The sequence below is a fragment of the Calonectris borealis genome, chromosome 5 (genome assembly GCF_964195595.1).
Source record: "Calonectris borealis chromosome 5, bCalBor7.hap1.2, whole genome shotgun sequence".
Lineage (NCBI taxonomy): Eukaryota > Metazoa > Chordata > Aves > Procellariiformes > Procellariidae > Calonectris > Calonectris borealis.
In genome coordinates, this window is record NC_134316.1 from 18744104 (window position 1) to 18756685 (window position 12582).

Sequence of the window (12582 nt, forward strand, 5' to 3'; positions counted from 1 at the left end):
AATGTAGCGCTCTTGAGATAACAGTCCTGCAAAAGCCAAAGCATGTATTTAAAGTAATGCATTGTGTCAGTGAAATGAGTATTAATTTACTTAAAACCCATTTTTGCAGGATTTGGGCCAAGCCTACTGCTGGTGTACATACCATAGCTGACCCTGGCCTTTAGGTTATCTTGCTATTTAGAACGCAGTGGGAAACAAAAGCTAGTGAGAGCAAAACTGAATGTCAGTGTCCTTGTTATTTTACACAGAGAGAGTATTTCCAAGACTTTTGACATTTTCAGAATGGTTTCCTGAGACTCTCTACGGCAAAACTGCCCCAGTGCGGCCAACAACATAAACTTGAACTGCAGGATATAGCTACTTATACAACAGATTCACAACATTGTTGTTTTTATGGTATTACCACATCATGTCAATGTTCAAGTCATTCAAGAATTCAGTTTCCCAACACATTCTTAATATTTAACACTAAAACAGGAAGCAGCTAATTTAGCTAACAAATAATGAACTGCTGGAATTCATGCAGATATATATGTATATGCGTGAACCTTAGGGAGAATACTGTCATTTTGATTTTCACGTGCGTTGGAACCTACCATGGGGGTAATTTCACCAAAATCTGTGCCCTCCTGCTTTGGTCCTTCTGGCGAACTCACTGGAGATAATACACTTGGTTTTCTAGTGCACAAACTTAACTTGAAAGCTTTGAGAGTAGCCATTAAAAAAATCTGCGTAAATCAAAAGCCAGTTGATACCAAAGGAAATGTAAAGCTTTGGAAAGGAAAACTACTCCAGGTGTTTCATTCCAGCTCTTAGTCCAGGGGCAAAATTCTTCTAGCACTTACCATCATACATGTCTTACAGCATTTTCTTGTGCTTGTAACAGTCAGTTACATATATTGCTAACGCTGCAATTCAGCCCAAACTGCTGTTTTGGCATTAAATTTACTGTTTACATTTTAGTGTCTATAACTTGTCAGTTAAAAATTCATATAAAATGTGAATGTGACTATTTGAAAAAAAAGTCTTTAAGGAATATTCTCTCTAAAAAAAGAAGTGTTTAGTTACAAATACTGCTTTTCTAGTGTGCAACTTTGGCATATGTGAAGGTAAAAAAGGTTTCTATCTTGATTCTGACAAAACTTTGCTACGACGTTGGCTGTGCTTGTGCTGATGGGCTGTGCCAGCTGTCAGGTATGCTTCCAGGTAGCTGCTTAATGGGACTGACTCTGGGCTTCCTGATGACATCACATTAAGCTGAAGATGACAGCAATGACAATCAGTTCATAGGACATACTGATAGATGTCAGCTGTGGGTAAAAACACGTTACTACATTATTCTGGGGAGAGATGTATTTTAACTATAACTCTGGGTCTGAACACCTGAAAGTTTGGCTGTTACATCCGTAACCAGTATGCTGGGTTATTTCCATGTTATTGGCACCGTTGACTCAGTGTGTTTGCTGCTTTGTACCTGCCTGTGAAAATGCAGACCACTCTACTTCTCATCTTTCCCATCTATAGATATAGATGAATGTCGCTACGGCTACTGCCAGCAGCTGTGTGCCAATGTGCCCGGTTCCTACTCCTGCACGTGCAACCCAGGCTTTACCCTCAATGATGATGGAAGATCATGCCAAGGTACTGTGTATGGTAAACCATGACTGAAATCTTTGGTCTCAACCCAGCAACTTCCTTAAAACTTGCTTAGTTTTCAGAATACAAGTAACCTTCCCAGCACTGCTTCTGAAAATGTTCACAGGTTTGTCAGCCTGAGCTATTTCGGCAGTTTCACAGTACCTCGGAAGGGTACAGGTGCAACATGACCAGTGTTTCAGGAGAAATATGCACAGAGGCCCAAGCCCCCTAAAATACAGTTACTCAATTCACAGAAATTACCAAGAGTTTAGACACTGAATTTACTTTTAAAATCTGAGGCTGTGTGACCCACCTGAGACAGGAAAACTCTGTCAGATCAGTAAATTAGATCTGAGTCTTCCAAGTTCCAGACTAGGGTCCTGAGCATTAGACCACCTTTTGCTGTGATGTGCTACCTCAATCAAAGTCGACAATCTCTTCATAAAGCCTCTCCCTAGCTAAGCAGGGAGCATCTTCCCACATGCTGCAGGAAATGGTCTGTGCTAATGATGTCCAAAAGCTGCTAATGTCCTAAAAGGGAAAAAAAAATTGTTTTTGTCTTAGTCCTAGGTTTCCAAGAGGACCGTTCCTCATTGCATTATCTTCCTCAGGAATATCCTGCTGCATTTTGTTTCAGGTCTGTTACGACAAAATCAGTTCAATGGTTTTAAAATTGCAGGATAAAGACAGAAGCATTTGTAATAAATATTTCTTCCATGTTAGTTTTTTGATTGAATACATTCCCAAAATGCTTCATTTCCACGCATGTTGTGTTTCCAACATGCTATTTCCAGGCATCAGCCTGAATCCCAATAAACAATACTGACTTGGTTATATTTTTTCAGAACAAATCATTCTGACTGTACCTCTAATCTCTTTGAAATGCTTTACAGTAATGAATTGAAAATAGAGTTTGGGGAGAAGTCACTGATGCATTGGGCATTGGTTTCCCATAGATCTGAACGAATGTACAAACGAAAACCCTTGCACTCAGACCTGCGTCAATACCTACGGCTCTTTTCTCTGCCGCTGTGAACCTGGCTACGAACTGGAAGCTGATGGAGTTAACTGCAGTGGTAACTGTCTTTAGCTATTTATTGTTTTGGCTTCCTTAATTCTGTTAGGTTTTCTTTTTCCAAGGTACTGTTTTGTACATGCTTTTTAAAAAGTTTTTTGCCTTGGTCCGTGGTTAGCAGCAGGGTAGCTGCAACTCATATGATCTTCTTTCCAGTTGAAGCACACAGCAAATACCCAGAAAAGCACAATGGAGGGAGGCTACACATTGTTTTAAAGAAATAAGCTATATATTAAAAAGCTCCAAGATAATAGCAAAGCATAAGAAAACGCTTTGTAATGCTGAACAGAAAGCTTTATTAGAGCAAGTAAAGTAGGGATAGTCCTAGAACATTATTCCATGATTAAAGAAATACCTTATATAAAGCACTTTTCCATTTGTCTGTTGAATGCATGTATTCCTCTTGCTCTTCCAACTGCATACTTCTGCCTGAAACTTTCCCCAGTTCCCCCTGTATGACTCTGGCTACACCTCAGAAACAATGTATAGTTTCTTAGTACAGCTATTGCTAATCCGTGCAGCACATAGGAGAAGAAACTGTGCTTATGTCAGTGTACTTTTCCTCTCTTGTTTTTGTTTTTATTTTATTGCTTTATTTTAATTGAAGGCAAAACTTATTTCTGTGCTTAGTGTTCCCACAGCCTGATAAAATTAGAGAATCCCGCCAATATTTCTTGGAAGGAAAAACACACTGGAAAATACTTGTTTTTTAATTTACAGTAAACAGATGTAACATGCTGTTTCTGAGAGAGAAGACATGTGATATGCAGTATGTGTATAGATTAGTGTTTGCAAAGCTGTTCTTCCCTGCAAACCTCCTCATTATAAGGGAAAGAACAAAGACTTAAATCTCTAAAGGGTCTTACGCGTTTAACATTTAGAGCTGCAACACCTAACTTAAGTTTTCTGCTTTCCAATGGAGTTTCTGCTTCTAAGTTAGACTCCTGCACCTTTTTATGTGCTTCTGAGCTATTTGGGGGGCCTGAACCAATTAAGTTCAATGCAATGCCACATAAACACTGCCAGTACAAAATTGTGACAGAAGAGGTGGTGTTTGAGCCTCATTCATGTCTGAGAGTTAAGCCAGCAAAAGGGACTTTCCACCACCCAGATTCAGAGCAGAAAACCTTTTCTTGACAATTCTGTGCAAGAAAATGTTTGTCAAAGCAGGTCAAATTTCTCTGGATGAGCTTCTTTCGCTTCACAAGCAATCACTAGACATTGCTGAGGCTCGCAAAGTGAATGTCTGGTTAGGAGGACACTCCTATGAGACACTTAGGATCCAGATGTACAGCCACTGGATTAGCCCATGGCCTAGAAGCCATCTTACCTTGAAGATGGGAGGCATCCCAGCCCCAATTCAAGGAGAGAGGCAGAGATTTCAACCTGTCTTTCCCAACATCGGCATTATTTTCTAATCACAGAGGTCTTGCGTGTGCATTAGATGTGCTCTGAAATGCCTACCATCTTGTCCTCTGCAAGTAGTCAGCAGAATGCCAGAAGTGTTTATGAATAGCAAAGGTGTGTCCTGTGTGGGCTCAGCAGAAGACATGTAGGACCCTTGGAGCTCTAAGTCCCTCCAGCACTTGACAGCAGCTGAGCACAGGTTATACGAATCCGATGTGCTGGAGGTCGGGGCTAGGGGGTGGGTGATATCTCGGTCCCTTTACGGAGTCAGCCCTTGGTCCATGTTTTGTCAGGAAGGTGTTTTTTTCAGCGAACTTGCTGGGGCAAGTCACACAGTAAGAGGACTATGTAGATGCAGCGTTCCTTTCATCTCCCTTTTGATAATGTGGTTGCAGCCATAAAGCCACTTTAACATATTTGGACTTCAAATACTTTCCAATCCATCTGCACAAAACACCAAAAGTGGATAAATGGACTAAGCCCAATTTAGAAGAAAGGGAAATTCAGTCTGAAGAGTAAAAGTGATTTGCCTGGGAGAGTCAACATGTCAGAGCTGGGAATAAGAACTTGGGAGTTCCTGGCTGGGGCTCTGGCCTTTGTTTCTTTCTTCCCCTGAACAGGGAAATAAGGAAATGATTAACTGCAGCCTCCCTCAGTCTAGCGCCTTTGCATGTGTTTTCCCCTCAATCAGCCATGCCTCCATGTGCAGCTCTGAAGTTCGTCTTTCTCACTTGAGCACAGTTCTGCAGAATACAATGACGGGTCAACTCACGAGGGCAAGGGGAAAAGAGCACAATTTCTGCTTTCAGTCAGAGATTTGACAGACTGCTTAGCTTCCTGGGTATCTGGGAGATGGCTGGGCCTTCCAGTAGGTCTTACCCAAGTTGGGATGAGCTCTGTAGTCTTGCTGGAATGCCTTGGAAGTAACTGGCTAGAGGCTAAGAAACATAAAACAGCCGAGGCTGGCTGCAGGAGTTCTGCTGGGACCCATGTGGCCCTGGGAAAGGGAAGTTTGCTCTCCAGAAAAAAGAAAAAAAAAGAGAAGAAAACCACTGCCAAGTCTCTCCTTTCAAATTACAGTTGCAGCTTTGTTGTTGGAGTAGCTCTATCTCTGACGTAAAACAGAACTGAAAACATGGCCAACTGGTGACAGGTATACGAAAAGAAAAATAAATAAATAAAGCCATGCCTTGTGTTCAGCAGCAGCTTTGGTTTCCCTAGGAGAAAAATGTTTAACCAAGAACTTGTTGTATAGCATTTTACCAGGTTGCTGCAGAGCTCTAGGGAGCTGGAGAGTGCCAACCTCCAGCTGGGATGATGGGCACGTAGTCTGGATGGCCACCTGCCTGTGGGACTGCTCTTTTGACTGTAAAGCCAAAGACACTAAACTTTGTTTTACCACTGCAGACATGGACGAATGCAGCTTCTCAGAGTTCCTCTGCCAGCACGAATGTGTGAACGGGCCTGGTTCTTACTACTGTATCTGTCCTTCGGGCTATAACTTGCTTGACGATAGCAGAAGCTGCCAAGGTAAGAACATTTCTGCGCTGATTAAAACCCAAGGGGACCAGAAAATAGGTCCTGTGCCTGGAAAGAGGTTTTCAAGAATTGAGATGCTTGGTCTTGGCATTGCACAGTGAAATACTCATAGGGGCCAATTATGTAATTCTGGTAAGAACGTCATCACGTGAATAGTCCCACTGAGGTGAATTGGTGTGTTGGTGTAAGTAAGACTTTACTGGCTAGGAAACAGCTACACAGGAAAGCCCTCAGATGCTCTCCTCTCTGCTGCACCTCTCTCTTTAGTTTTCCCATTCTTTAAGGTCAGAGAGCTTGAGCAGCCAATTTCTTTTCTATTTTTGCAGCACTGAGCATATGGGAGCACTCCAATAAGCAGAAATGAATGGAGTAAAAACTGATCTTAAAAGAGGAGCCAGTTCTCATGCTGCAAGATTGTTATGAATTTTGGGACAATTCCTTAAGATGGAAACCAGTTTGTAAGAGTGGTGTCTTGCTCATATTCCCCTGCTTTAGCCTTTCTCTTATTTCTTGTGTTTTAGATATCAATGAATGTGAAACCAGAAACTTCACCTGCACTCCACAGCAAACGTGTTTCAATATCCCAGGAGAATATAAATGTTTAGACCCAGTAAGATGCGAGGATCCTTATATCCAGATTAATGAGAAGTGAGTAACATACCCACAGCCACAAAAGCGAATTCTGTGTGAAGCGTATCTAGAGTGAACCAAATAAGCTGCATTTTTACACAGCCATGAAGTGTGTCTAGAGCGCTATACATACATGCTGTTGCTGCATTTACCATTGGTAAGCTTTATAAAAATAATAAATTGCAATTCCTTACTAGGTCACCAGGTGGGATATGATATGATACTCAAATGTGTGGGAAGTTAGACTGGGAAAACACTTGTCAGTGAGTAGAGAAAACAGCAAGGTTTGTAATGTAAAAGAGACATTTACTTACATTACTAACTGACTTCATATACACTCAAATGTAGCCTGCTTATTAGTATGAGTATTTCCTGTAAATATTAACTAGCTTATGTCTGGGAAGTACTTTAAAACATTAGATGATAGTTATAGCAGGATACAAGTAGTTTCCTACTGCTTACAGGTCAAAAGTGCTGAAAAGTCCACAGATCGGTTTGCTTTGTCCAGAAATTGGGTATGTCTGGATGGGGCTGTTAGCACTGTTACTGTCTAAATTTGGAATTTTTTGAGTAAGCAAAAAAATAAATCCCATATTTCTAAAAATTGCCTGTTTCCTTTACATTTTTGTAGGTATTTGTCTGGGGCTCAAAATATTTCAGCTCCAGACAGATCTCTATATATTGCAGGCCATAGCATTTCATCCACAGTGTTTGCACTAAACCCAATTACTTGGGATTGCTTGGTAACCTAATCTATTTTATAGAAAAGCAAGAGATGAAGAATCAGCTTCTTTCCATTATAATTTATTCATGTCTTTACATTGCTTTCTGAACTAGGGCAGCTGAGGAGTGGACATGTTCTGTTCTTCCAGTTCTGGGTTTACCTACCTTCAGAGGTGGAGTCTTAAAATGGAATTTGAAATATCTGAAGCCTCTGTATCTAAATTCCCCAGAGCCCAACTATAGAGTCCTCGCAGATCAGGTTGCACCAGAACCCTCGATCTCTGAGCTTTGTGTTTGGTGGCTTTGGCTCGTGTCTAGATGTGACTGCATTTAATTTGTGGCTTATGTCTAGAAGTGGTCAGTATAAAAGCCAAGTGAATTCCTTGCATCTGTGTTTTCTGTGGAAGGAATTGGGTGTTTGTAATGCCAGGAGCCTTTTTATGGGGGACATGCTAGATGAACTGTCTGAAATTGGTGTCAGTAGTGGAGGTTATAGAAAAAATAGGCAAAAAGACCCAACTCTTTTCCAGTAAATTCCCCAACATGGCTTTTATAAAGGGACATCCTGCCTCACAACTTTATTAGAGTTCTCTGAAGAAATCAGCAGCATGTGGCTAGGGCACATGGGCTGATGCTGTCTGTTTGGGTTTCCAAAGGCTTCTAAAAGAACCTCACATATGTTATTATGAAAATTAAGGAACCATAAGTAAGAGAGAAGTCCCTGGCACAGAAGAATAAGAGGTTGAAAGATAAAAAATAAATAGAGTATAGTATTAAATTGTCAACTTTCACAGTGAAGTTCTGCAGAGGTCTAAGCTGGACCTACTTTGTCCAACATAGCTGTAAGCAACCTGGGAAAAAGGATAAGCCATGAGATGGGCAAAGTCTGCAACAGTATCTGAGGACAGTAGAGAAAAGGGTGGGCAGAAAAGAATTGCAGAAGGAGCCTCAATGGCTGTGCAATAAAAAGGGTAGTTGAAATTTGTGTAGATGAATGTAAAGTAAAAAGACAATCCCAAATTCACAAATTAAATAAAGAACACTGATCTGATCATAATCCATCCAAACTGAGATTTGAGGGTTGTTACAGATAGTTCCATGATCTGCAGTACTCACTAGAGGTCAGAAAAGCAAGCTGAATTTGAGGTGTTAATAGGTAGAGAATATCCTTAGAGCACATGTCGTTGTGTACCCATGTCTTCAAGACTGTGAAGTTCCTTCCCTTCCTCTCAAAAGAAGTATAACTGGACAAAGGTTCATAAAGAGCGATGAGGATGATAAAAAGTATGGAATAGCTTCCTTGTGAGAAACAACTACGTTAGGACTCTTTAGCCAACGACAGGGTCAAATATGAAACCCTGAGCTGCGTGAGGAGGGTGAGCAGGGATTGACTGGCCGCTCTGCCTTCAACAGAAGAGCTGGGAGCATCAGAGGAAGTCAGCAAGGGGCAGTGCAGAGAGAGGTGAAGGGGGCTGTGGAGCTCCTGGCCACAGGGGGCTGTGGTTGACAAACATTCATGTGTGTGTAAGGGGAAGCTGGACAAGCTGATGGATAAGAAATGCATTAAGGGCTGATGAATACACAGAAGACATCTTTGTTTCAAGAATTTCCTGAGTCACAAACAATTGGAGGCTATTGGTGGAAGTGTCATATGCTTGGCCCGCTATCCTGCTCTTCCTTAGGGCTCTGCATTTGGTGCTAGAGCTTTGGTTTGATCCAGGATGTCTCACTGTGTGTTTTCATGTAGTATATAAAAGATTGTTAAAAAAAGAATACAACATTTATGTAGCACCATCAGTGAAATGATTCAATAATTAATATTATTTTGAAGACAGTTCAGTTTAAATTACTATCAGAATAAACACGTACTGGGTATTCTACACCTGCAGAGCTGCTTTAAAGAAAGTATAGATTTTTGAGTGATCTAAGAAGACAAAGGATGCCAAGATATTTTGGCCTAGAAGACAAGAAAAAGAAGGCAGGGATATAGGAAGGCCAGAATAGTAACATAGAGAATACTAAAAGTGAGAAAATTCATTACAAGTTTATTTGATTCTTTTAGTTGGTCGACAACATTATTTGTTTATTTATTTATGCAGCTATATTTGCATATAAAGAATCAAATATTACAGCAATTTGTAACCCCTGATGACAATCCTATCTCTGACAATTAGCCGCTGCATGTGTCCAGCTGAAAACGCCGGTTGCAGAGATCAGCCATTCACCATCTTGTACAGAGTGATGGATATGGTGTCCGGGCGGTCTGTGCCTTCTGACATTTTTCAGATGCAAGCAACAACTCGCTATCCTGGAGCCTATTACATCTTCCAAATCAAATCAGGGAACGAGGGCAGGGAATTCTACATGCGGGTAAGTCTGGCGCTCACTGAAAGAAAACATGGCATATCTTCTTGTTAGCTGAAAATCCTTCTAATAGCAGAACTCAGTTTTTAATGAATATCATTTAAACCTTCAGTACGAGGCATTTTTACACGCAGACACGCAGTGTGCTGATCTGCAGGGGCTTCTGGCTTTTTCAGGAAGGTAACATACTCAAAGCAAACACGCTTTTTTTATGAGACATTAGGTTCAGGAAAGTCCAGGACTGTACCCATGTCTAAGATTAGCTCAGGTCTCCCATGCTCAAGAGAAACTATTGTGCCAAACCTTTTTTTATTTGATGGACAATCAGTAATTGTCACTGAACGAGTCAACGTTTCTCATTTGTTTTATTAAACTCTTCATTGGAAATTGAAAAGCCTGAACACCAAAAAACTAAGCAAAAAAAAAACCCAAAACCTTTTATCCCAAGAATTGACTTTCTGGGTTCTTTGCTTTCATTTGTTATGTATTTTTTTCACTGAGAACACATATTTTATGTACACACTGTTAGAGAAAACACAACAACTTTTTTTTTTTAATCTGAATTTTCCTCAGAAGACACCTCTGTTCCCCAGCCATCTTCTGACATGCGGGGGTGATGGGAAGTGTCTACACAGAATGAGGCACAGCCACCAGGGATGGTGGCATTCAGAAGGTTGATTTCTAACCATAGGCAAAACCTGGCTTTGATATTCACCTTAAGTGATGTTCAGTAGCTATTGATGCTTCCCATGCCTCACAGAAACCGGTAGCGTGACGGATTTCGGTAGATTCCAACACACATTTCTCCTGAGAGCCTCAGATTCTCACTGTTAAAAAAAAGAAAATGTTTCAAAACTCCCAAATGACAAGCGGTCCAAGAATGATCATTTACATCTCTCAAGATCTTTCCTGTTGCAAAGTCATTACTGATCCCACCGACCTTTTCCGCTCGTCTCGGTCGATCCGCCAGACACTAAGGCTCCAGCGACCAGCATCGTTGCTCGAGTCTGCTAGTTTTCTTTTATTTATTTATCACACACCCATTCATTTGTCCCCTAAACCACTCCGCTGGCACAAGCGTCCTTCCCCTCGGCTGGCAGCAGCGTTGTTCCCTCGGGGGGCAGCCAGCAGGTGGTGCCTGCTCCTTGCTTCGGGACGAGCGAGAGCCGCGGGCGGGAAGGGAAGGGAAGGGAAGGGAAGGGAAGGGAAGGGAAGGGAAGGGAAGGGAAGGGAAGGGAAGGGAAGGGAAGGGAGGGAAGGGGTGCTGGGGAGGAGCGGGGCCCGGGGGAGGAGTGGGGCGCCGGGGAGGAGCGGGGCCCCAGGACGCCGCTCCCCGGGGCTGAGGCAGCAGGGCCCGCCGCCCGGCCCGGGCAGCCCGCCCGGCTCCTCCTCACGGCTTGGTCGGGCTTCTCTGATCAGAGATAATGCAAACGCTCCGTTTCGTGGTGAAACAGGTCCCGCATTGTGCTTCTGCTGGAAAACAAATTGCACTTGGTTTTAACGTCAGAAGCTCTGATTTTTAAATGCTCATAATCCACTGTTCTGGCCAGATATTTCAAAGGTCTGCTTCCACTTACTAAAAGACAGATTTTTCAAAGCTCTCTTCAGAGGGTAAGGTTTTGCAACGTTAACATATGCAATTATACAACAAAGCCTGATCCTGTTCACATAGGAACATCTGTTCTCCATGCTCTGTTAACATAACCCCTTCCCGGTGTTCGCTGCTTCCAAGTAACTGTGCTCTTTACATCAAGCAAAATATCTCATGCACAAAAAAAAGGTGTCACTGCTTGCGCATACCCTAAATCCATGTTTTCGTCTTCTTCCATTTGGACAATAGCAAATTTCTATGTTCAATAGCTCCTTTTATGTGCAGGGCTCCCAAAGGCTTTACAAACTGTTGCAGGTGATAGTTCACACAAAACACCAAAATGGAGCCAAATGCTGAAATGAAGCTTGCTCTCCCGTGAATTGTAGTAGCTTCTAACAGTGCAGCAGAAAACAGTGTTATTTTGGCTGCTCAAAGACGATGGCCATAATGTGGTCTCACCTGAGATGATAGTTTCCAAGAGCTGTTTTTTAAAATCTCACCAGTTTCCTCTTGTTTTGTGCACAGCAAACGGGACCGATCAGTGCTACTCTGGTGATGACCCGCCCCGTGAAGGGACCCCGTACTATTCAGTTGGACTTGGAAATGATCACTGTTAACACCGTCATCAACTTCAGAGGAAGCTCTGTCATCCGGCTGAGGATATACGTATCACAGCACTCCTTCTAAACCTTGAGTTTGTGCCCTGGAAACATTACAACAAAAGAGACGGTTCCTCCTCTGCAGAACTCTCTCCTCAGAAGCCAGTACGTATAGCAGCTCTAAACCAAATCAGTATTTCCACAGACCCGGTGACCTATGCCTGTCTGAGGAGGGAGGCCTCTTCATGCACAGTCCCTACCAGGATGCAGAGTTCTGAAGATGTATTGTCAGCAGATCCCATATGATTCTCTATGTGGTCATATATTTTAAGGACTCTTCTTTCCATTGTAAACACTTCTAGGGTATGAGTCTGTGTTTGAAAGACTGTGAACCTTTGTAGCTCCAAGGCTGCTTAGCAAAAAGCACCAAAGAAACTGAGGAAAAAGCTGGCTTTTGCAATCTTGCCTTTTTTTTTTCATTATAAATGGAAAGCAGACAAACAAGCAGAAACAGAAACAAAAAGCCACCTATTGAAACAAGGGATCTCAGAAATGCTAACTTACATTCCCAATTATCTCTGGAATTATCAGTCAGGCACTTTGTCTCAATTCACCCTGCCTTTGTCCTAGTTTCACCTATTTTTTCTTTGATTCTATTTTATAGTTAAAATTCATTGTAAATTCATTCCAAAATACATGTTGTACTATGTAATCTTCTACTTTCTAACAGTGTCACATATTTGGGTTCCTTCCTGTATTAAATCTTTCTATGTAACAGAGTTCATAGAAATCTATCACTGGTTGGTATGTCTTACAATGTTTAGGGTGTTATGCTTATTTACACCCAGACTCTTTGACACAGGCCTCCACTGCCAGAACAGTGTCCAGGGACTTTAAAGCAGATGAGAATCAGAACTTTCTTCTTCCCTGTTTTCCTGAGTGTGGTAGTTGCAAACTAAAAGTTTGTAATAGTTATAAGGTAGTGATACTAACTGCAGTTAAGGCTGCAACTAATC

General features: G+C 41.9%; 1 protein-coding gene and 1 long non-coding RNA gene across 2 annotated transcripts in view; one reads left to right on the forward strand and one right to left on the reverse strand.

Annotated features, from left to right (window-relative positions):
* FBLN5 (fibulin 5) overlaps nt 1-12345 on the forward strand; it is a 47177-nt gene extending 34832 nt beyond the window's left edge. Inside the window, exons 6-11 of the mRNA XM_075151246.1 lie at nt 1525-1641; nt 2595-2714; nt 5528-5650; nt 6181-6307; nt 9187-9382; nt 11493-12345. Coding sequence (XP_075007347.1) covers nt 1525-1641; nt 2595-2714; nt 5528-5650; nt 6181-6307; nt 9187-9382; nt 11493-11654 — 845 coding nt within the window. The 3' untranslated portion in view covers nt 11655-12345. The remainder of the gene's footprint in view (nt 1-1524; nt 1642-2594; nt 2715-5527; nt 5651-6180; nt 6308-9186; nt 9383-11492) is intronic.
* LOC142082787 (uncharacterized) lies at nt 9039-10748 on the reverse strand. The gene is made up of 3 exons (XR_012673827.1): nt 10317-10748; nt 10092-10203; nt 9039-9398 (listed from the first exon to the last, which is right to left on the reverse strand). It is a non-coding gene; the product is annotated as an uncharacterized LOC142082787 (long non-coding RNA).
* Nucleotides 12346-12582: the final 237 nt, after the last annotated feature.